The following is a 24,309-nucleotide window of genomic DNA, read 5'->3' on the forward strand; positions in this document are numbered from 1 at the left end:
AGCATCCACGGATAATGAAGGAATGAACGACAAAGGAATGGAATCAAGACGGACAGGACATATGATTGACTTTGTAACTATCACTGGATTGAGCGGCGTTGGAGTGTTTGGGCGTTTTTGCACACGATGGATGATACCAGAACCTGGACCTGATTTGGGTATCAGAGAAACATATTAGTAGCCATGGATAACATAGAGGCGAATTTTGTCACCTTCAGCTGCGGCACTCTGGTGACTTTTGCTGTCCTGGCATCCAAGACTAAAGTCACTTACAAGTACCATCATTCGTTGAGCAGACCATTTTCATTTGCTTCTTTGTACTCAATGCGCCAAAGGATATCGCCTCAACGCTGACTGACACCTTGGCGCAGTTACCAACCAAACATCTTGGTACACATCACTGCTACCTCACGAGCGAGGACAGCCATGCTCACAAATAGCCCATCTCCATGGACAAGATATCTACATGACGCTCAGAACCCCATCATCGTCCCCTTATATATAACCAAGACCTTGGTGGTCGTATCAGCCCGCCTGACGCCGTGTTCAAATAAAGTTAACCCAATGCACCCAAACCCCTCGTGAATAATAGTCGTAGAATAGTCCCCTTTCCGTGGTATGGCCCAGTATCCAACAAAAATGCCTGCCAATCCCATAAACGCCAATGCCATGCTTTGTTCCAAGTAAATGCAATGTGAGATGCCATCTAAGTCCCAGTGTCGTCCCCGAATTGTGTTAGAAATATCCAGGAAAAACTTTTGAAATTGCACGAAGCCCTACATCGTCCGTTAATTGATGTCCCAAGATGCTTTAAAAATGTCGGTTACTCACATATTGCCCTTTGAGAATCGGGGTCGTCAAAGGGTGCATTTTTGGCTGCAATTTCACGCATACGCTGTCGAGCGAATGAGGAGGGACTTGCGCGTCCTACTGTTGGTGTGATCAACTCGGAATTTTCTGGTTGTGTCGGTAGTAGGTTCAAAGCCCGGGGTCTCGATCGTCTCGGCTTCGTGGCCTTGGCTGTAGCAGGAGGACGCGTGGTCGCTTCTGGCTCCTCCGGTTGGGAGGTGGTTGACGAAGGCGCTGGTGGCGTATCCGCGTGTTCTGACACCTCCGCTGTTGTGTCTTCTGCGGGACGTCGTCTGAACTTTCCTAGCTTCAGGGAGACTAAAGGCGAAGAGGCAGGTCGAGTGGGAGATGTCGAGGTTCGGAAAAGTCGTTTGCCCCAGTCTCTGATCTTGGTATTGTCTGTTGATCCTTCCGACAAATCCTCAAGGTCGACCCGTTCCCGTAATCGCCGTAAGGCACGTTCACGACGAACCATGCCGTTCGTGATTTTGGGGCTGTAGCCTCTTGGCAGCATGCAATGCTTGCACACGGGACAAAGAGAACTGTTTTGCAACAGAAACTCATCGATACATTCCGGATGAAAGATGTGTCCACAGGGGAGCTCTCGGATAATGGTTACTCGGTGGTCGAAATTGACGAGACAGATATGACAGCTTGGCTGGAAGTTGGTAGCAGCATTGTCGCCATTGACGCCGATACTGGATCGCTTGCTCCGAACGCTGGCACCGGAGCGGATGCTGCGCTGATCGAGTCCCCGGCTGCTTCGTAGACGGCGGGTAGACGAGGGGGTAGGAGGAGCGGCCATCGACTCGGGGTCTGCATTGTATGTGAACAGAGGGAATCCGCGTACATGAGTGGCCGGCACCGTTAGGCGCTTGATACCCATTGCCTCAAGGTCTACCTCGCCGGATTCGACTCTTCGCCTGAGAGATATTCGACGTCGCCGTTGAACTAGGTGCATGGTAACCGAGACGAAGGCAATGATGGCCAGGAGAGCACCGATGACGATCAAGAAAAAGGCCCAGAGAGCTGGCATGTTCGACTCATCGTGCAGCGAGAGCTCGGTCCATATTCGAACGTAGTCTTTTGGATTTGGGCCGTAGAGCTTGTTGATCTCGCTTCCGTAGGGAACGTCATCGATGCGGCCTGAATAAAGACTCAGCTGTTGCATGATACCTTGACCTTCCTTTCCTGAGACGGCATATATGGGATATTTGTTGGCATTCCTCCAAGCCCCGCCGTCCTCCAAATTCCACACAGGCGAGTCTGCATCTTGGGGTTTATTTGACGAATTGTTGGGCTTGTAGAAGATGAAGGCGCGAATGGGGTCGAGACGCGCAGATGCGAGGTAGGATAGGGTGCAGTCGATGCTGAACCAAGGAGCGAGAGCGATGAGGTTGTAATTTGTGGGAGGTAGGTTTTCTCGTCGTGTCACATTTTCGGGTATGAATTCGTACTGTTGTTGGTCACATTCGGGATAGCCGTCGAGGTCCGGGACGTAGAGGAGGCCAGAAATGCTCTGGCGTGAATCGGCGTTGGTTGAGGTCAAGGTGGTGATGTTACTGGTGATGCGCTCCTCATATGCCATCTGCTTCTGCTCGTGGGATGTTAGTCAAGACCGATCGAAGCGAGGGATTGCCTCGATGTGAGCAACTTGGGGGTCGAGTCAAGGGCGGTGAACGCACCGAGAGAGCCGTAAGGTTTCTGATGATTGTCGACGGGACCGTACTGGCGCCGCTCCATACTGGATTGCTAAACAGGAGGCTGATATCAAGTCAGCGACATGCGCACGAGGGTGACGAGAGATTTCTGTCCCGGTGTCGCGAGGTCGTGGCGGCAGAGACGACAACGGTGGGTGGGAGGAGTGGTCTGCATGAGGGGAGTCGACGACATGGTGATGATAGGCGAGACGGGACGGATATAGCAACGACAAGCGAAGGGATTCGCGACAAAAGAAATCAACGGTAACCTAGAGAAACATACACGGCATTTCGTATCTCGGTGAGCGCTGGGCGACTGTCAGTTCAGTTCGTGGGATGCCAAGACTGGGGTAGGATGGGAGGCTTCTTGGCCCTCAACCCGCAGGAGCGGATGAGGAGCAGGAACGGAAGGGGACGGAGACCGTTCGGGTAGAGCGGGAAAGAGCGAGGAAGCGCGGGACAAGACGACAAGACCAAGAAAGGAGACGAGGACTTACACATGCTTCTAAAACATATTCAATCATGGAATTGTAGGCATGATATGGCGGACACCGACCGCGCAGAATTGAAGCAGCGGCCAGGTTGACAGGTGATGGTTTGTGGTGAAGACAGGATGACTGGGTGATAAGGTACGGAGGAATTTGCGGGAGCGAGAATTGAGATTGAGCAAAGAGGCAGGAGCGGACGATTTGGGGCTTCTGGGGGAGGGAAAGAACGAAAGAGACAAGCGAGAGTGGGAGTGGAAATGGTCCGGGCACTGGAAATGGGCTTGCTTGCTGGTCGCTCTTGACTGACAGAGACGGGAGACTTGCGTCTTGCGAGGAAGGAGGGAGTGAGCGAGTGAGTGGATGGATGGGATGGCGCTGGTGGAGTTTAGAACCGTGGAGAGCAACCTGAGTGGGTGGAGAAGGAGACACACGCAACGCGAAAGGGAGGAGCAGCGCCCCAAGTGAGCGTTTTGGGGGATGGGGAGATGCTGCCGGCCGACGCCAAAGAGAGAGGAGAGGGGAGGGGGCAACGATTCATGGAGACGAGACGCCCTGCCTGCCCGCCTGCAGTGACCTGGCCTGGTCTGGTCTGCTTCCTGCTGCTGCCCGGCTGGGAAAAGATGGCAGGTGGTACGTAAAGCCCGGGAATTGGAGGTGGAGTGTGAATGAGGTCTGTTGTTAGTGGCGCGTTCGGGGGTGAGAGCCGATAGGGGAGTGAGAATAAGATGACCCAGGGCCAGTTCGCAGGGCAGGGGTTGTGTCTGGATGAGGCAGACCAGTCCGAATCCAGTTATCGCCTTGAGAGCACAGTTCTGGAGGAACAGGAGAGGAATGGAATCTGAGAAGGGGCAAGATGTTGCTATTGACCAAGGAGAAAATAGTCTGTAGGTGAGCAAGAAACCGAAAGATTCTGCGAGAGACCGACGAGTCTAGGCACGCCGAGTGTAGAGCCAAGGGTCGAGACCTCGAACCGCGCACGATCATGACAGTGACGACTCTCAGATGCAAATCAACCAACTCCCAGCACATCTTTCAGTTGCAGGAACAGGGCAAAAAAAGAAAGTGATGGCGGCGGCAATAATTGGCGCCAAGCCGGGATCATCTGGCGGAACCGAGAGCTTGGAACTCTTGGTGCTGAACGCTTCCCAGAGTATCACCAGCTTGGCCTGCTGTTGGGCATTGTGTGTAATGATTGTCACGACACGGGCAATGTCGTAAAAACGCCGATAGCAGGGAGCATGTGAGTCCAAACCGGACGAGTTCTGGCCATGGCACTCAAGTGGCCGGGAATAATAGCGAGTGAGGTGATGTCGGAGACGGGAGCCAACGCCATGAGAGGACCGCTATCGCAGTCGCTTTCGCTTTCGCAGTCGACCCATAATACTCGCATTCACAGAAACATTCATTTGTAGATTGACGAGATATAAACAGAACAGAAACCACTTTAACGGACCCTTGAACATGACGGGAGGTTCGTTTTGGCTCCTGCCAAGCAACTTGATCAAGAACCTACATCGGCAGGTACAGAAGAGAGATCCATCTTGGAAGGCATGGGCGGCGGGAGTTCCGAGGCCCGAGCTTGTCAGCTCTCTCAATCTGCCCTGGAAGCTCCCGTCTCCCGTCACAGCATCAGACCAGCCGGCATCAACTTCAAACAAGGGGAGTCAACCATCAGAATCCACTAAATGCAAACTTCCCCACGAACCAAAAGCTTGTTGAGCGTCACTTGGTCAGATTAGGTCATACGGCCCGCAATGCGACTCCATCCAGTCTCTCTTTCTCTCTTTTTTATCTCTGGTTTCAGGGATCGTCGTCTCTGGGATGTGCCTGATGCCTGTTGCCACCCAACAATTTGAGCCTCGGCCTTTCCTTTGCACATATGTGCGTTTTTACTATGTAGCACCTGGATCACTTGAGAAAAGCCATTGCTTTGGCTGCTGATAACATTGGAGCTGTCGTGGAGCTTACGGCTCGTTGCAACCTGAGACGGAGCTCGTCGATTCAGCGAGTGGGGTATTTTGGCAACAAAGGATTGGTGGCGCCTCAGTTGGACTCGAATTGGGATGGATGCTTCGGACACGGCCCTGTTCCGTTCGTTCTCAAGAGACAATCCCATATCTTTCAGATGAGGCAGGGAAAACAGGCCTTTGCAGTCTTCAACACGCCAAGGAGTAACGAGTTGACGTTGAGGAGAATGGAATTGAAACGACTTGGATAGGGATCCGAACCGAATCGGATCTGCACTTCTGCCAAGCTCTGTGCCCAAAAGCTTGTCTGTTCGAGACGTTCCAGCGGCGCCAGCCCACCAAGTCGTGATGACCAGGGGCGCGGCATAAACGCGTTTACGCGAACCCTTGAGCCACAACCTTGACGTTTCGTCGCGAGCCGGACGCCCCAGGAGCCTCATCTCTCCTCTCAATAGGACTCATTGATCAACACTGCCTGCTGGCTGACGAGGGCTGATCCAAGGGGTTGTGGAGTTGATGGCTGATCCGTCGATGGCAATGTCGAGCCCTGCGGGGATTGGCAGTCCGGTGTTCAGCAGTCACACATCGGAAATGCTGACAATCTCTGCGGATGCAGAGACCCTTGATCCTCGGGGCCTTGCGACTTTGTACGCGGAACAAGGGTCGGTTCACAGTGTCATGTCGCTGGGCGATACTGACTGGCTTACTGCTGAATGGAAAGCGACAATACCACCCACCCCTCCCCTGTCGCTTGGTTTTCCCAGGTCCCGTTGTCTGGATTTCCGCCATTTTAGCCCGCACATGGCATCGGTGCATGCGGGCGGCACAAGCGCTGCAACCCACTGTCCGAGAGCCCGGTCTTGGCCGTCTAGAAGGCAAGCGTTTGACGGAAGCCATTCTCAGTAGCTGCCGCCGACACGATGACATCGGATTGATGGGCAGTTAGTGCAGTTGTACTGTACGGCGAGGCATGAGTAGCTTGTGGCTGCGACAAAGCATGCGCCAACCCGGCAAGACGGCACAGCCTGAGGTGTAGATCACTGGATCTTCAACGAAGTTCAAGCACCGGAGAGCCTAGATCAGCCCGTGAGCCCTACGAGCAGGCGGGAGCTGCATGGGAATGGAGAAGAGAGTGAGCACAATGCCGACACGGCAGCACGGAATCAACTTGCCGTGCTTGCTTGCTTGCTTGCCTCGTGCGCTCACATTGTGAGCCCTTCAACAGGCTGGCTGGGCTAAGGTTTATGTAACTCAGACCCAGACCAATGCACAAAGCCAGGCGATGTGCTCAGATTGTTTCTGTCAAGAGGCCGTGTCTCTCTCTACCTATCCACCCAGATGAGCAGGGGGGCACTAACAATGACTGACCACAAAGATCTCGCATTCCAGCCCATGATGGAGAGCTTGCAGAGCTTTCGGTTCAAGCTCAGACTCAGAAGACCTTGGTGCCGCGCCACTTGACGTAATCAAAGGAGCGGAACGTTGGTCGTGGACAAGCTGCGATCCCTATCAGGTGTTGCGTTTGGTGCTGTACAGTCTTGGGTCGCTTTCCCTACGTACAGAAGCCTGAAAATTGGACAGCCTGAATCAGCACGGATACTTGGCCGCTGTATCCATTGATACAGCCAGCCTTCGGTGAACTGTCGCAACAGGAGGGCAAGACAAGGCCCTCGCTCCTTGCAGCAAATGAAACCACCGGTCTGTGACGTTGGGCACAAGTTTGATAATCGTCCTCTTGTTGTCTTTAACCAGTAAATGACGTGGGCTGCACGTGGCACGTCTCCCGTCATCTTCGCGAGTCGTGTCAACGAATGTGTGCTCTGTTGCTACTGAACGTTTTCTCATTGCCCGTTTTGGACCGAGACACAGGGATCTGGTTCAAGTTCTCCAAAAGCATGTGCGGAGTCGTTGCGCAGGCTTACCGCTCTGTACTGTCTCAAGAGCCTATCAACGCTGCTCAGCGGATGCAGAGATAAGGCTTGACTTGACTTGATGGGTAGGATATGTAACCTCGGATAATGGTATCCATGGTCATGGCCGTTGGACTCCATCTCACCACCGTCTGGTACTGTCTCTCCAGGAGCATCATGGTTGGAAGTTGAAGACTCTCCTGCTTGTGATATGAAAGTCGAGGTTTGCGTTTCCACAAGCAAGGAAAAATACAGCCATCACGCGGGATTTCTTTCAGCTGCAAGCCTCTGCCGCCCATGGCAAGCGGCTCCTCATGTTGCTTCCGGCATGAACCGCTCGGGCTCTCGGACGATATTTAGCTTCCGAGTGTCTTGCTCGGGGGGCAGAGTCGATCCTGGCGAAGAGCATGAGGGCGTTGGATGACTTGGGAGTGAATTGAGCTGAGCCTTGGAGTCAAGAATAGGCACTAACAATTGTGCCTCTACGTTTTCTATCGAATTACCTTTTATGCGCATGTCACGGCTAAAACTATCGCAGAGCTGGACTTGAAGGCATTCCAGGCCTTCGGATCGGGGCCTCACTGCCGCATTCCAGTCGGCAACGTCGTTTCCGTAGCCACTGTTGGCTCGGCTTTGTACTTGATACCTGTCTCTCTCTACTTGAAGGGCACTGGGTAACACTGGAGTCATCCAAAGGAGTTGGAAGGGATACGGCGAGTGTGGGAGGCCTCCCACAATTGAACGGAGGATCGATGTACATGCTGCATATGTATGGTATCCCAGTTGCATTTGATCGTATTTATGAATTCTTACAAGTTATCACTGTACGGATACTTCGGGATCGTCAAATAGGCGCGGCTGAGAATCCATCTAAACTACCAAGGAGGTAAACGCCACCAGATTTACGATATAGTCCTTCAGGGCCGCTACTCTGTAGATATCTCCTGGCTCCACATTGTACTACATCCAAGATACGTCACAGTTAATTAAACCGTACGGGAAATCATAAATTCTTTTCACTAACAAGAGTGCACATTCTGAACATGTATCACAGCCGAGGGCATCCCTCTTGCTCCCATCGTGAGGTCCATTGCTCTCACGCGAGGCGAGCCGACTGGGGTGCTCAGCAACTTACCAGCGTCGGTCACCACCATAGCCGTTTCCGCCGTACTCATCATTATCACGTCGCTCATGTCTGCCGCCGTAGCCTCCCTGGCCCTGGCTTTGGCGGACGTACTCGTCGGCGGCTCCTCCAGAGTAGCCGCCTTCCTCACGGCGGCCGTAGTTGTCCTGGCCATAACCACCACCGTAGCCGCCCTCCTCACGACGCTCGCCGCCTCCGTAGCCACCGCCGTAGCCTCCCTCTTCACGGCGCTCGTGACCGCCGCCATAACCACCACCGCCGTAGCCACCTCCGTAGCCACCCTCTTCTTGACGTTCATGGCGGCTGTAACTCTCCTCGCGGCGCTCGTAACCACCGCCGCCATATCCACCCTCCTCATGGCGTCGGCCACCGCCATAGCCGCCCTCATCATCATCGCGGCGGCGACCATAACCTCCTTCATCGTCATCACGACGGCGGCCGTAACCGCCCTCGTCGTCGTCACGGCGGCGGCCATAGCCCTCCTCAGTTGAGCCATGGTACTCGTGGCGCTCGGTGCGCTGGTAGCTACCCGAGTAAGACTGGTGAGTCTCTGTTCGCTCCTCATAGCCGTAGCCTCCGGTGTGACGGCCACCCTCAGAGTCCCGTTGCTCGTACCGGCTGTACTCTTCGTGACGGCTGCCATCTGGGCGCTCTGTTCGAGAGTACTCGGCCTGGCCATAACGATCACCATGACGGCCATACTCGGTCTCAGTGCGAGTATACGATCCGTCGTCTTCACGGCGGGTGCTGGTCTCACGTCTGGTGTCATCACTGTTGAAAGCTCCTCCAAGGATGGAGCTGGCAGCGTTGAGGAATCCGCCAAAGCCGCCCTCCTCCTTCTCCTCCTTACGGCCGGAAGAGGGCATCTTGTAGCCGGTGTTCTGCTCAACCATGCCAGAAAGAGCGCCAGTAGCACCCTTGAAGATGGCATCGGCGGCGGCACCAGCAATCTTGTCCTCGATAGTCTCGGGACCACCGTAGAGCTTGCGCATCTTGAGCTTACCAGCACAGCCGTGGCCGTGACCAGTGTCATAGACGCCCTCCTTGTGGTTCTCGCCATTCTGGACGCCGTCACGGGTCAGCTTGCGGCGGTAGTCCTCACGCTGGTCATCACCCATCTCACCCCACCACTCCTTGACGTTCTCGTAGCAGCGGCGTCGGCCCTCCTGGACTTTGCGGTTGCCCATATCACGCTGGGCAGGGTGATGCAGGATACCGCCGATGATGTCGTCGAGGAGCCTATCCACATCGACACTCTCATCGTCAATGGCGTCCATGAGCTGAGGGACTACCCAGTGCACCATGCTGGCAGCATTTCGGCCGGCAATTTCGTTGAGAATCTAAGACTCAGTTAGAAGCTGAATTCATAACACTTACGTTGCTCACTTACGTTGGAGAAGTGGTCCTTGGACAGCATGGAGTGAGTGGGATCGGTAGAGTTATCATTGTGGAAAACAATGTGCTGCTCGCGCTCACTGCTCTCAATGATCTCGTCGGAGCCAGTCTTGAGCTCGTTGCGGATCTGCTGGATCAGGGGGACGATGAAGGGGGCAATGATGGAGAAGATGAAGACAGAAAGCTGCTCCTCCAGCTGCTCAATGATCTTGGGCAGCACAGGGATCTTCTCAACGGCGCCCGAGATGCTCTTCATGATGTCGTCATGGAACTCAATGGCAGGCATGACCTGCTTGAAGACGTTCTGGACGTAGAGGGTGAACTCCTCAGGGTCACGAGGGGAGACGGAAACATTCTCCATCTGAGCCGTGGCGGCGTTCTGCTGGAGCTCATCGACGCGATCACTCTGGTGCTTGTTACCAAAGATGCCGTCGGGGATCTTGTCCAGCAAGTCCCGGAGCATGCTGGTATCGGACGCGGCGCCCTGCTGAAGAGTGCCCTCGAGTTCGTCAATCTCATTCTGGGTCAGCTTGTCGGATACTTGAGTCTTGTTAGTGTTGTTCTTAACAAATGCGAGGGCGTGCTTGGTGAGAACTAACCTTCACCAGTGACGGAATGCAAGAAATCAACACCACCAAAGGTACCAGTAACGATGGGGTAGACACGGTCACGAGCACCCTCAAGGTTGATCTCGGTGTTACGACCACAGTGAGGGAAGACATCACGTTCGCCCAGCTCAATAAGTGCGAGTTCGGTGTAGTTGCTGTGAGCAAAGAAATCTGTAGATTTGTGATTAGCACATGGACAACAATAGACCGCGCGCGACGGTGAACTGAGCAATAGTATACTGACCCTCGAGGCAGTGCAGTCCAGTACCCATGAGACGGAGAGCCTCATACTTGTCCGCCTTTCGCTGAGAATCCTTGTATCGGCGGCCGAGCTCAATAGTACCGCCAAAGAGGCGTCTGACGAGCTTGGCAGAGGTCATGATACCGGCGCGCTCGTTGGCAATGTAATTCTTCATGCCCGTCTCTGGGTCGACCGAGAGCTCTCGTTCCTCATCAATGGGACCTCGAAGGCGACGGTCATACTGGCGAGCGTCGACATTCTCGGCGTAGTCCTTGGGGTTGTCGATGTGCTCCTCAGGGCGGTAGCAGCCCAGTCGCTCAGCGGTAACCTCGAACTCGCCGGAGCCGTAGCCAAAGGTCATGAAGCCGAGAACGCAAAGGAGGAGACGGATGGCTTCGGCAGAAACGGACTTGACAGTGCCGACATCGACAGCCTGGGAGTAATCTCGGAGCCAGTTTCCAAAGTACGTGCGCGAAACGTTGATCTTGTTGAATTTCTTGCCATTGAGGGCACGAGCCAGGGTGAGGGTGAGGAGAGCATCTTCGATATCGCCGTGTCGCCCTAGGAGAGATACAGTTAGCTGGGATGCGCCGAGGGATGCGATATGGGGGGGTCACTCACAGTTCTGGCCCTCAACCTTGGAGATTGAGGCAATGTTGCCAGCACCGAAGGCAAAGGCAGGAGAAGCCAGGCCAACGAGGATGATGAGCCCCACCAGGAGGCCGTGAGACCTGAAACTGAACATGGCTGCTGTTCGCGTCTTCAGGCACTGGGAGGGATCCCAGAGAGAAGCTTGGTGTTGTGTTGCAAGAGTGGTGGAAAGAAAGAGCCCCTTCTGAGCTAGCAGGAGGGGAGATGAAGCAGTGCAGAAAGGAAGAATCCAGTCATGAAGAGTTGTGAGGGAGGAGGAGGGAGAGGAAAACAGGGAGAGGAAACCAGGAAACGGTGGAGGATGAGGAAGTGGAGGAGGGGCTGTCTGAGGGGCAAGTGACGCAGATTCAGCTGGCGCGGGCGCTGTGTGGTGCTGGGCTTCAAAGTGGTGCTACCGTTGGCCGAGCAGTGCAGCAGTTGACAAACAGGAATAAGCCAGCAGAATCGCTCGGGCACATGCTGATGGCATTGCCTAGGTATGCCGACGGTACTGTATGCACTGATCTCAGCTCATGTAGACAGCCACCATGATCTAGGCGTCACGGGTGTGAGACGGGTTGCCTCCCGTCGGGTCCAAGCAGTATGCCAAGCTCTGTCGAATCGAAGCTTCTGAAGCCACCATAGCTTGGACACAAGGTTGGCCGGGCCATCCGCTGTTCATGCCTTGCTAGAGAACATGGCCTGCTTCCTCAGACCTCCGTTTGCCCACTTGGTGGCCGAGCATGAAAACCATACGCGCCGGGAGATCGCGAGGATGGTCGATCATGGAGGGGTATCAGCCATAGCGAACTGGGGGATGGAAGCTGTCCAAGCTGGGACAAGGGTCTGGTACACGGCAATTGGCTGCCGCTGTCATACAGATGCCAAGTACCTCGCCCCTCCATCTTGAGCATCTCTGACTTGGCTTGTTTTGGGTCCTTGGACGGCCTTGACAGCAGGGGTCTGTGACACCAGTGGGTGCCCGGCATCAACCATTCAACGCCGTCGAATGAAGCTTGCGTGGGCTGCTCTGGATCAGAGCCCCGCCATTGCGTGTGAAGGGATAAGAGAGAACTGCGAAGCTCCTTGAGCTTTACTCCATCACGAGCATGAACAGATCAAGAAGCACGTATAATTCCCTCGGCAGTGACTTCATTTAGAGAGATCAACAACATACCATGGCCGTGCAAACTTGGCACCGAACGGCGGGTAGAATAGAAGCGTCGTTGGCTCAAGGCCAATAACTTACTATTAAGCTTACTGGAGCCGCGCTGCCATCACGTGGTGTTCTGAGCCCCTCCAAGAGACGCGTCTCGGTAGTTGGCGATCATGAGCTCAGTCGCGTTCGGGCTCGAAACATGGAGGGCCAAAAACTCAAGAATGTTTCTGAGTAGGAATCGAGCAATCGAAACGGAGGCATCTTGAGTCTTTATACAAAAGCCAATCGAGGGGAGGCGGGTCAAAGGGTCGAGCTCCCATTCAAGCTCCCACTCTCTGTCTATGAACAGTTCAATGTCCATCAGGGTGTCCCTTTGCCACCCTTCGGCACCTTGTGTGATGCCTGCGTTGTTTTGAACAAGAGAGACGTAGTTGACGACGAATTGTAGCCCTTGAACCGTCCACAGTACAAATTGGCGAGGTGCGAATCCTTAAAGTAGGTACCTGTTTATTGCAACTGTTGGGATCGGGTTGGTTGGGGAAGAGACAAGTTGGAACTTGTCTTGGAACAACGGTCATCAACGATCGTTTGAGTAGAATTGATGTCGTGGACATGAAATCTCTGTGGCGGCCCGAACAGATACAGTACGATGAGCAATCTGGCCATTTAGTTACGTCAAAGAAGCGCTCGAGGACGGGATTCCTTGAGGCTTTCGCTTCATACACTGGCAACTGAACATGGCGTCGATACATCTGCTTGAGCGCAGTCGAGGACGGCCATGTTGCAAAAAGTGTGGGAGTTCAGGGATGCTCGAGCTGACCGGCTCCAAAAGGTAGAGGGCTGCTGAAAATAGCTTGATGGACGCTGAAGCACGCCAGGGCAGAGAGTCATGGTGAATGACACCTGGAGGACGTGCCAGCGACAGCTCAATGATTTCTGGCAGAGGGTTGTCCTTGGAGGGAAACGTCAAAGCCTCTGGGACGCGCTGTGGAACAGCGAGAGGTTGGGGGACCGCTGGGTGCCTGAAAAGAGCCGCTCTCCTCTGTGACCGTCATTCCATCACCCCCCTGGTTGATCGTTCTGAAATGTACAGGCCAAGGGTGAAGGCGCCGGAATGACCCCGCCTGGCTGTGCCCAGCTAGAGGCCAGCGAAAGCCCGCCCAGCTGTCTGGCGAGCTCAGGGCGCACTCGGATTGGGCTTGACCCAGCGGTGAGTGGAGGGGGCGGCAGCATGGTCACCACACTCTGGGTGTGACAGTGACACATCGCTCCGGATGCCCTGGAAAAGCGTCGCGAGGGGGCGCTAGAGACGTCGCTCCAGGTGTCTTCTGTAGGTATCGTTACAGCATCACGGCTTTTGCAAACAGGTTTGCGAAGGCTCTGGACGGGGTTATAGGCGGCTCCAGGCCACAAATTTGTGATGCACCAACAGCCAACAAGTAGATGAAATCAGCAAGCATATTCAATGCAGAGAAAAGTTAACAAGGAAAACCCACCGACACAGCTTGATTGATCATAAATAATAGTCGAGTACTGAGGCGATACAGTTGGCGCTTCGGCCCTCGCAGCAACAGTAGTACCTTGGGAGTGCGGAGGCTGCGCAACTGGGCGCGGAGTCGTTTCCATCCTTTGCTGCGAGTGGCTAACGGACCAGTCAGAGAAGGTCCCAGTGCGGTATCTCTTGCGCTGGTCATCCTGAGGGGTTTCTTTGAGGACGAATTTGTGTGTATTTTTTGCGTTGAGGTCTATGTGTGGGAGAAGTGATGAGCGCGGAGTGCGGGCTCTTACAGAGCAGGGCTGTGGAAGGAGGCCGGTTGCTCTTGCCCTGGGTTATCAAGCTGGCAATTGCCTAGGATCTTGCTGTGCGGTGTTGGGGAAGGTGCTGTGGCGAGACTACCTGCCTCTACAAAAGACGGGAGCTGGAGTGCGTGCCTGGAATGGATGGACAAGCAATATTCAGGGCGCTCACTGAACTCTGAAAAAACACCAGCTGGAGGGCAGCTCGCGAGAATCACTGATGGCCTGGCCCTGAAGACGCGCCGAGAACCGTTTGGATTCTAGCGCCTCAATCATCAGGCTCGACAATGGGGCTGCTGCTGTAATTTGGCGACCACCAGGTCCTTCCAGGCCCCCGCCTTGCCGGGCAGCGATGAAAATTTTCACCATAGAGGGCAGAGCACCTTTATCATTGTGCTCCAGCTGGGCGGGCGGCTTCTTGGGCGACCTGGTCGGGTGGGTGGGTTACAATGGCCAGCCAGTTGATCGGGGAGTGGAAGGTGACCACTAAGAAGCCAGCGGAACACGCATCCACTGCAGCTGCCGCCTTTTTTTTGCCCTGAGAGGCACTCGCCTTTTTTTTTTTTTTTACCCTCGGGCGCTGCGGTGCGATTTTTTTTTGGGCGCGCCCCCGCCCCAGCAAAGCCCAGAAGGTCACCCACTGCTGTCCAGTTACTGATTGCGCATGGTGCCTGACCCCTACATATTCAGCGCACCACCCACCCCGCGCCCGAAATCCTATTTTCCCCCGTTCTTCAGCACTCATCTCCCCTCAGAATTCAGCACATTTCAGCGAGCCTTCCATCGGCTTCCCGTCCCCTCAACGCCCCAAACGCAACAGAGCTCGCCCGCTTTGACAATAAACGCAGCATACAGCAGCGCATTGCGTTCCACTGCCAGTCAAACGCGCCCCAAGCCTGTCAAAACACCAGCGCAATCTGCAAAGAGCCATCGCGCGCGCGTCTTGAGCAAGAGCATCTATATAGATCACCACTTCTACTCAACCTTTTCACCACCACAACACCATGGCTCGTCCTAAGAAGTCGGCTGCCGAGAAGCAGCAGCCCGCTCAAGTTCCTGTTCCTCAGCAGCAGCACATTCAGCATCATCAGCAGCCCCTCGTCCCGACTCCTATGATGCCTGTCCCAGTTGCCGCTGCTGTTGTTCCCCCCCCTCAGGCTGTCATGCCTCAGCGCGTGGTCGACAACGATAGCTTCCTGCGAGTACGCGATTCGGTGAGTTTCTCTCTGCTCTTTCTTCCATACTCCACATTGTCTGCCCATCGCTTGGCAATATTGTCTCGTTTTGAAGCTCTGCAAGAAGGCGTCCGTTTCTGCCTTGTGTTTTGCGTTTCCTTGCGTGTTTCAAACTCTGAGGTGGCTCAAGTTGCGAGGCGTCAAGGCATCCCCCAACGCAGAGACTCGTCAAGCATCACACACTTGTCGCATTCTCAACCTCACAAGTCCCTTGGTCAAGTGTACCACCACACCCCATGTCTCTTGTGTGCCGTACAAAGCGAAGACGCGTTCTGTGAGCTGGCTGTTGACAAGTCGGTACCGCACCGCGCTTCCGTGTGCTTCGAGACTCGAGGACACTAAGGAGCTATGGCCACCGCACCTTGGCTCAGCTGCGACTTCGGACCCACCAAAGCTTCTACCCCACCTGCACCTCACTTACACGCTGCCCTCTATCATTCAACGGTCAGAGATGGTCAAGCTAACGTGATGATATAGGCTGTTGGTCGTCTCACCACCATTCTGGAGCTTCTCCGCTCCTTCACTGCCGACTATGTTCGACAGACCAACCTTCTCCTTGGTGAGCCCACTGCTGAGGGCTCCCAGGATAACCTCCTGGCCACCTTTGAGCATGCTGCTCAGCAGCTCATCATGCCCGTCCCTGAGCTTGCTCCCCCTGTTGAGGAGAAGAAGGAGCGCAAGAAGCGAACCATTGACCCCAACGCCCCCAAGCGTCCCCTCACTCCCTACTTCCTCTACATGCAGCACGCTCGCTCTATTATCGCGAACGATCTTGGCGCTGAGGCTCCCAAGGGTGCTGTTCAGGAGGAGGGTCAGCGACGATGGGCCAACATGAGCCCCCATGAGAAGCAGGTAGGCTTTACTCAGTCGCCATGGTTTTGACACGATCGCTGACATGTATCACAGGGTTGGAACAATGCCTACCAGTACAACCTTCGTCTGTACAACGCTCGTGTCCACTCATACAAGAATGGCAACCCTCACGCCAAGGGCATGTCTGACGAGGAGGCGCTCAAGTACGCCGAGGACTTCCACATCCCCATGCCTGAGCTCAAGGATGCTGCCCAAGCCACGGCTCCCGCCGACGACCAGGATGCTATTGCTGAGCAGCTTCAGCATGTTGCTGCTGCCCCTGTCGCTGAGGAGCCCGAGGAGGAGGAGACCCCTGCCAAGACACCCAAGAAGGCTACCGGTGGCCGCAAGCGCAAGACGGCCACTCCCGCCGCCGCCGTCGAGGAGGTTAAGACCCCTGCGCCCGCCAGCCCTGACAAGAAGCGAAGGCGCACCTCGACAAAGCTCGCCGCCGCCGAGGTTCAGGAGGAGCCCAAGAAGTCGGGTCGCAAGAAGGCTAAGAGCTCCTGATTGCCCTTCATCTGTTGCTTCTCATTCTTGGCGGGCCTTGCTTGGTCCACCACCGCTTTAAAGTCTCTCTGTTGAGCTCCTGTCACTGGCAGGAAGCATGATACCAAAAGGGAGAGGTATATGGCACGGGGGTTCTATACTCTAGGAGTTTGGGAGGGGTTCGTCTTTATTGTACTTTGTCGTTTATTCTTTTTGAGGGCTATAGGGGCCCGAGGACACAAAAAGCCCGGGCGGGACTGACTGACTGACGGACGAGAGACGGCTGGGTAGCGATTGGGGTCTGCTGCTCTGTGTATGGATTTACGCTTATGTTGTATTTACAGTTGAATTCGCTATGCCGTAATGACATCCATGATTGCGAACAAAGTTGCCTTGCGTACTCATGTCTTTGGAGTTTGTGGATGATGTTCTGCTTGACTGAAGTGAAGTTGTATTACTGTTACCACGCACTTGGAGCTATTTGAAATGAGATGATTGTTTCCATTAACTACAGGAACTGCTGCTCTGTATATCCAAGTGTGATATTCAACTTTCCTCAGTCCACTCTCCTTGTCCTTTGCCTTGACCTCAATAGACATAAAACTGTTGCGTCAGGGGCAGAGTCTCTGCTGGCGCCGCCACACACACCTCGCCATCGGCCTCGACAGTGTAACTCTCTGGGTCGACGCGCATCTTGGGCATGAGGTCGTTGTGCCGCATGTCGCGCTTGCCAACGGTACGACACCCGCGAACCGCTTCGACACGGCTGCGTAGGTTGTACGAGGATATAGCGCCCGATGTGATGGAGGCGGAAGAGACGAAGAGAATGCTGGTGGAGGGACAGAGGGGAGCGAACATGGGACGGGCGATGATGGGTTGGACTGTAGGAATAGAGGCATTAGGGTCGCCCTAGATAGTGTTAGCAAGATCAGAGACAGGAGAAGGGGTCACTTACCATTTGAGCATATGCGATATGTCCTCCCTTAATGACATTGCTAGGCTTGGTTCCAAACCAGGCCGGATCCCAGACGACCAAGTCGGCAAACTTGCCCACCTCGATGCTTCCCACCAGGTGACTAAAGCCTTGAGCAACGGCCGGGTTGATAGTATACTTGCTCACGTAGCGCTTAACACGAGCGTTGTCAGACCCCGTGCCCTCATCCTCGGGCAGCCGACCCCTCTGGATCTTGTTCTTGTGCGCCGTGTTCCAGGTCCGGAGCACCACCTCGCCGCAGCGGCCCATGGCCTGCGAGTCGGAGCTCATCATGCTAATGGCGCCCAGGTCGTGGAGCACGTCCTCGGCGGCGATGGTCTCTGCGCGAATTCGGCTCTCGGCAAAGGCAACGTCCTCGGGGATGTTCTTGGATAGATGGTGGCACACCATGAGCATGTCGAGGTGCTCGTCAAGCGTGTTACGCGTGAACGGCCGTGTTGGGTTCGTCGACGACGGCAACACGTTCTCGTGCTCAACGACCGAGATGATGTCTGGGGCGTGGCCGCCTCCAGCACCCTCAGTGTGGTACGTGTGAATCGTCCGACCCTTGAAAGAGGCGATGGTAGACTCGACGAAGCCTGACTCGTTGAGTGTATCAGTGTGGATGAGACACTGGACATCCAGCTCATCACAGACAGTAAGGCACGCGTCGATAGCAGCGGGAGTACAACCCCAGTCCTCGTGAAGCTTGAGACCGCAAGCGCCTGCCGTGACCTGCTCGCGGAGGGCCTCAGGGGCACTGTCGTTGCCCTTGCCTGTGATTCCAATGTTGATGGGAAGGGAATCACAAGCCTGGAGCATCTGGCGCATGTAGTGGGCTCCAGGGGTACAAGTGGTTGCATTTGTTCCCGCGCTGAGATGTCAGTGAGCCCCTGAACACGGAAGTGAGGTGAAGGACAACGTACCTTGGACCAGTACCACCGCCCAACATAGTGGTGACACCGGATGCGAGGGCCTCGGGTACCTGCTGTGGACAGATAAAGTGGATGTGAGTATCGATGGCTCCGGCGGTGACAATCTTGCCCTCTCCTGCGATGACATCTGTACAGCTTCCAACCACCATGCCGGGCGTCACGCCGTCCATCACGTCTGGGTTGCCCGCCTTGCCGATGCCCACGATCATGCCCTCCTTGACTCCAATGTCTGCCTTGTAGATGCCGGTCCAGTCCACGATGAGCGCGTTAGTCACAACTAGGTCCAGTGTTTCAGCATCTGGTCGGCCCGTTGCCTGGCCCATTCCCTCACGCAGCGTCTTTCCACCACCAAACTTGCACTCGTCGCCATAGACCGTCTCGTCACGCTCAATGCTTACCCATAGATCTGTGCTGCCTAGCCGCACGAGATCACCGGTGGTGGGACCAAACATGGTTGCATACGCGGCGCGGTCCATATCAAAGGCGTCGATATAAGCCATGTCACCCGCTGGCTCAGGAGCGTGAGCAAAACCAGCTTCTTGCAACCGTGCAAGGATCTCATCAGCACGAGAAAGGTCAACAGCTCCTGATGCGAGGTTGTTACCCCCACGTATAACACGGTTGCCGCCAATCTCGACAAGCGTAACAGTCTTTGTATCGCCAGGCTCAAAGCGGACAGAAGTGCCGGCAGGAATATCGAGCCGATAACCATACGCACGAATACGGTCAAACTCGAGCTGCGGGTTGACCTCTATAAAGTGGTAGTGAGATCCCACCTGGATAGGTCGGTCTCCCCTGCTCGTCACCTGAAGACGGATCCTATTGCGGCCCTCGTTGAGAGTGACCCGTGACTTGACAGTTACTACGGCACCGGGCTGCTTCTCGTGCGCGTACTCTTCAGAGGCCGCCATGGGGAACGCATCGTTGTCCGGGACTGGGAGGAAACTTCCATACAGCGCCTTGCGGAGGTCACCATCATCGGAGCTGATGGGGTTGTGGACGGTCACGAGATATGTGCCGGATGGAAAGGTACCCTCAACTTGAATCTCATGAAGGGTACTGCACACAGAGGGGAGGACATGACGTCGACCCAGCATGGTGGCTCCAAGAGCCATAAGGTCCGCGACGGTGTGATTTCCATCGCGGATGAGTTCATGTAGGTTGTTGGCAATGAGAGCCTAGTGCGAAGCGTGTTAGTTGACAGGATACTAAGCAGCAAGGGTACGACGCCTCCAACGGGCTGTCTACAGGGTCCGAGACAGGGTCATAAAGAGGCGAAGGAACTATAGCATACTCACCGCAGCTTCCGAATGGTTCAGCTTGACTCCCCTTGCCAGTCGCCTCTGAGCAAGCACTCCCAGCTGAGAGATGACGAGCTTATCGATCTGTAGTTCCCGAGAACAACCCTGGTTAGTCGAGTCATGGGCGGCCCCAACCCCAGCCAACGACGCAGCGTGGAGACGGGGCCTTGTGAGTCTTGGCGGGAACGCACCTCTTTGGGAACCAGATGCATGTTTGATAGGCCGCTAGTTTCGTCTGTCGTCTGCAAAGCAAAAAAGGGAGAGGGAGGAGTCAAACCGGATCGCACGGGGGCGGGATGGAGAGAAGGGGGAAGGGGGAGAGAGAGGGAGGGGGAGAGAAAGAAGCTTTCCCCGGCACGGCACCGTTAGCCGTAATGAGAAAGGTAGCCTGACTTGTCTCGACTCGTCCATGACTTAAACGGGCATGGATATGGATACAGTCATTGATAATAATATCTGAGCTCAGAGCCTGTGTTGTCCTGGCCCCCCACTGTCGCGTGGTTTCCAGGTTGCGATAAGGCCGGGATGAGGGTTTGGGGTTGCTCTCTTGATAAGGCCGATTGGTCATTTGCGCCCGCCGGCCATCGATTTCGGTTGTCGCCGTTTGCGGGCGAGTCTTGGCTTTCTTAGATGGTTATTTCCGGATCCAATAGTACACATGTTGTAGATGTGTGTACCGTGACATGGAGATGGAGTAGGTAGTCAACGGTCGCACATGTCAGCATTAGCTTACCTACGTCTGAATGGACTCATCCACGCAACCCTAGCTTTTCAAGTATAGAAAGCGACAATTGGTATTCTTTAATCCTGCCTACTGACCATTTATCCATCCCTCAAACACCATCTTACACCCCAAACGCCATCCACCAAACATTATATCTGCGTAAACAACTAGAAACTGCGAGGTTGAGCCATATAGGATTCCTATTCCTCCTCAACTTCCTCATCCCACTGCTCTTTTTCCTTCTCGAGCAGGTCCGCCATGTCTTCCGTCTTGAAGATGGAGCTACCTTCGTCTGCCACCCTTGGCACTTTGCGCAGGCTTTCGTCGTCAAACACCGACCCGATAGTGTCGATCCATCGTCGGCGTCGCTCCATCAGCGTCTTGGTCAAGTCACCAATGCCCGGCCGTGCCATACCAGCGGCGCTGCCCACAAAGTGACTGCCTCCACCCGCGCCCCCAGGGCGTTTTGTCTTCTTGCTCTTGCCAATTGTCCGTGTGCGCTTGAGATACGCAGCCTGGACCTGGGTGTCGAGATCTTCCAAGATAGTCTGGTATTCTTGGTAAGCCATACGCTCGCGCACCAATTCCGTCAACCGCGCTTTGCGTGCGCCGTTGATCAGCATCTGGTCCTTCAGTCGGCCTTGAAGGAGACGTAGTCTCGCTGCCACCTCGTCGTCGTAGTGCCCGTCAAACTCGGCCTCAAATCCTTCAAGAGGTAGAAAGCCAATGTGCCTCAGTTCCTGTTTGATGCGCTCATCGACTTGCGAGTACTCCAACTTCGGATGTGATGCCTTCTTCCAAGCCTCTGTAGATGACTCTGGCATAAATGCTGCCGGTTGTTGGGGATTTGACTTTTCATCAGAACCTCCAGCATGATCTTCGCCATTGACATCGCCGTTCATACTGACATCTCCATTAGTAGCACCGTTAGTTGTTGGTTTGTCATCTGAAGGTTGTGCGCGAGCCTCTGGTCGAAGGGTTTGCATCAGCCGTGTCAGCAGAGGGCCAACAGATAGCTTGTCCGTTTCTCCCACGTCGTCATCCATGTTGTCGATGCTTCCGCGCGGTTGGTTGGGTGGGAGCTTATCGCGGCCTTGTTGAGGTGTATCGATCGACATTGCGCCGTCCTCCTCGGCCCAGATCTCTGTGTAATGTCTCTTGCCGCGCTTGGGCATGACAAAGGGCGTGACCCGGTCTCCCCTCTCGCGCAAAAATGCCAGGTCCTCCTCGGAAAATGGTCGAAAGAAGGGGTCGATGTATGACGAGAAAGTGGTAAAGTTGATCTGACTGCTAGGCTTCGCATTGCTAAAGTCCTTGTCGGGCGGATCTCCCGCAATGAGATCAGCGAGATCAGACTTGGGGTATGTTGCGACTGAATAGATCTCTTTGCGTTCCTCGTCTGGCATGCCGGGATAGGTAGGTCGAATCTCGTACACGGTTGGGTCAGGGAAGGTGGAGGGATCCTCGCCGAAAGTCATTGCTTGAGGTTGTTCGCGGCGGGGCGGCGCACCCTCGTCCTCGGAACTTGACTCTTCGTCTTCCTTTGATTCCACCTTAGCTTTATTATCGACGTCCATAGCCGATGGTGAAGCAGCGGCAGCGGGGGATAGCGAGGAGCTTGCTTCGCGATCGTGTTTGCGTTTGGAATCTCTCATGGGAGACGAACGTTCTAGTAAAAATACTGTTAGCATAGTTCTCAACAACTCAACAGGGTGGCCGCAGTTTCTGCCAGTTGTCGGCACTGGCAACCACCTGTCTCACAAAATTCCGAACAGCATAGGAAGTCATACCAACATTGCCTTCCTGTGGCGCAAGCGTATCGGGCTTCTTTCTCTTGTGTTTAGGTCGTTTTCCTTCTTGGTCGCCATCGGCACGCCCAGAGTAATCGTCCGGTCGCTTCTTGCGCTCGTCGGCCAAATGTCGCATTCCGCGGTCGTAAAAGGTTGAGCGCTTTTCCATAATATTGGATAAACTCTTTAGGCGCTCGATCATGCCATCGAGGCTCTTGGAATCGGGGATGGTGGCATTGGAGGCGGACTGATCGACCATATCATCGTAGGTGAGGTTGCGAAAGAGAATCACCCGAGTATTCAAGTAGTCCGGATCGTACACATCCTGCGGCGGGAGGCTAGCCGTCGCAACTGGGGCGGGCGTCGTGTTGCGGCTCTGCTTCTGAATGGCGGCAGAGTTCTTCTTGCCAGTGCCCTTCTGACTCGACCCGGGCGGCATCGTGACGGGTGTCTATTTGGAGGGCCGGCGCGGCTTGAGCATATACGATTTTCGGAGATACGTGGCCTCGAGGAAGATGAAGTTAGATGCTGTTGAATAGCGACGGCAACAACAATAAAGGGAGTCGACAGGCGCGCGATCCATGCGACGTGCGTCAGAGCCGCTTCCAGCTCCAATCACTTGGCACCCCTGCCTGGTAGTGGCGTCGGCTGACGGGAGCGCGAGAGGGGCACTTCTTTCCCACGATGTTTTCGGAGAAACTGTATCTCCGAGCACGGCAACAGTAAATGCCCACCCAAGCTTCAGTTGACTGGTCTGCCATTCACACAAACGCCTTTATTGAATTCGAGTGTCGTCTACTTGGAATCAAATACTACAAAAGGTCGTCACTCTATATGCCAACACGACCAAAATGAACCACCTACCGTCATGATCCTCCAATAAGCTCCCATCCATATCGACTACTCTCTGTTATTCACGGCCTCCTCGTAGTGAAAAGGCCCTCTCAGCCCTGGTCGGGTTCGGTCAGCGATAGATTCGGCGGAGAATAATGACGTCTGGCGAAAACGGTCCGGCTGTATGGCCCCGGTGTCGGTTCTCCATAGATCTGGCACGGCCTCGGCTCTTCCCAACATGACCAACTGCTCTGGATCGAGGACGACCATCAGATGCCGGGGCAGCTCGCCATTGTCGGAGCTGTGGAGATTTAGGACCCATTCCCGGCATGAAGAACTCCGCTTGTGTCGCCGAGTGGATCTACATATTCGGCTCGACGTGACAGCACCTTGTGCCGATGCCGACGTGAAACCCCGTTGTGCTGTTCTCGCTGATGAGAGTTGTCGAATGGCCCTAGTGCCTACGCTCAGGATGCCTAGAGCGATGCTGCGAGTGACTTCCGACAGTTGTGACACGTGAAGCAAGGCAACTGAAAATGATGCCAGCAGTATTCATACTGCTTTCTGACCATCACGGCCACCTCGCGGTGCCGCAATTAGCTCGGTATCAGGTTGATATTGCATCATGGCATGTTAACTACGGAGAGAACCGGTCGACACGTACGGAGTACAAGGCCCCAGTCGTCGAAGAGCAATGCAACCAATCGCCTGAAGATTCCGATTCTACTCGGCGCAAGATTCAGCACCCTGACTACCCCAGAAATCCCATCCTCTCGCCTTTCAAGGTTGTTGTCGGCCCTAGCCACCTCACCCAGCGAGCATCGACTCTCTAACTCCAATTGGAACCTCGAGATGGCCCTCGCACTCGAGAAAATGCCGCAGAACTCAATTGCCTTTCGCCCTGAGAAGAACACGGGGTCCTTCTCTACCGCTCTTCATTCCAATCTTCAATGGATGGCTTGCCCTTGTCCTTACACGGCTGTTGACTGCTACATGTGGTGGACAACTCTTCTCTGATTGGCTGTTGGGTTTCCTGTTTGGGATAACACGAGGGCGGCCCTCCAACCGACTAACATCAACCACCAGCCATGGATCATGGCAGCGAATAGCAAGAGACCATAACACCTTGCCATGACACGAAAAGCCGTCTTGAATCAGGTTCTTTTCAAGTAAAGACACCGTTCAAGCGAATGGTGAGGCTCAATCACCACGTTTGGCAGCACTCGGCCCATGCTCAGGTCTACAGAACTCGAAGCCAAGGTTAACCTTGATGCCACGAATTCACTTC

At 54.7% G+C, this 24,309-nt stretch overlaps 5 protein-coding genes across 5 annotated transcripts; 1 reads left to right on the forward strand and 4 right to left on the reverse strand.

Moving 5' to 3' along the window:
* Positions 1 to 735: 735 nt before the first annotated feature.
* Positions 736 to 3,050, reverse strand: NCS54_00152400 (RING-type domain-containing protein; the record flags this gene model as incomplete). The annotated part of the gene is made up of 5 exons (XM_053147149.1): positions 736 to 776; positions 832 to 2,443; positions 2,535 to 2,613; positions 2,833 to 2,857; positions 3,047 to 3,050. The coding sequence occupies 5 exons, from the start codon at positions 3,048 to 3,050 to the stop codon at positions 736 to 738; spliced, it is 1,761 nt and encodes a 586-aa protein (XP_053003124.1).
* A 4,995-nt stretch (positions 3,051 to 8,045) lies between these two features.
* Positions 8,046 to 11,047, reverse strand: NCS54_00152500 (Hypothetical protein; the record flags this gene model as incomplete). The annotated part of the gene is made up of 5 exons (XM_053147150.1): positions 8,046 to 9,398; positions 9,449 to 9,993; positions 10,053 to 10,232; positions 10,306 to 10,863; positions 10,924 to 11,047. 5 exons carry the CDS (start codon positions 11,045 to 11,047, stop codon positions 8,046 to 8,048), a joined length of 2,760 nt encoding a protein of 919 aa, XP_053003125.1.
* Positions 11,048 to 14,892: 3,845 nt separating this feature from the next.
* On the forward strand, positions 14,893 to 16,485 carry NCS54_00152600 (HMG box domain-containing protein; the record flags this gene model as incomplete). Its single annotated transcript, XM_053147151.1, has 3 exons — positions 14,893 to 15,102; positions 15,601 to 15,975; positions 16,030 to 16,485. 3 exons carry the CDS (start codon positions 14,893 to 14,895, stop codon positions 16,483 to 16,485), a joined length of 1,041 nt encoding a protein of 346 aa, XP_053003126.1.
* A 567-nt stretch (positions 16,486 to 17,052) lies between these two features.
* Positions 17,053 to 19,885, reverse strand: NCS54_00152700 (Urease; the record flags this gene model as incomplete). The annotated part of the gene is made up of 5 exons (XM_053147152.1): positions 17,053 to 17,373; positions 17,420 to 18,311; positions 18,364 to 19,550; positions 19,671 to 19,778; positions 19,865 to 19,885. 5 exons carry the CDS (start codon positions 19,883 to 19,885, stop codon positions 17,053 to 17,055), a joined length of 2,529 nt encoding a protein of 842 aa, XP_053003127.1.
* A 712-nt stretch (positions 19,886 to 20,597) lies between these two features.
* On the reverse strand, positions 20,598 to 22,626 carry NCS54_00152800 (Hypothetical protein; the record flags this gene model as incomplete). The annotated part of the gene is made up of 2 exons (XM_053147153.1): positions 20,598 to 22,066; positions 22,188 to 22,626. 2 exons carry the CDS (start codon positions 22,624 to 22,626, stop codon positions 20,598 to 20,600), a joined length of 1,908 nt encoding a protein of 635 aa, XP_053003128.1.
* Between the last annotated feature and the right edge of the window lie 1,683 nt (positions 22,627 to 24,309).

This window comes from Fusarium falciforme, chromosome 1, assembly GCF_026873545.1.
Source record: "Fusarium falciforme chromosome 1, complete sequence".
In the NCBI taxonomy this organism is placed as follows: domain Eukaryota; kingdom Fungi; phylum Ascomycota; class Sordariomycetes; order Hypocreales; family Nectriaceae; genus Fusarium; species Fusarium falciforme.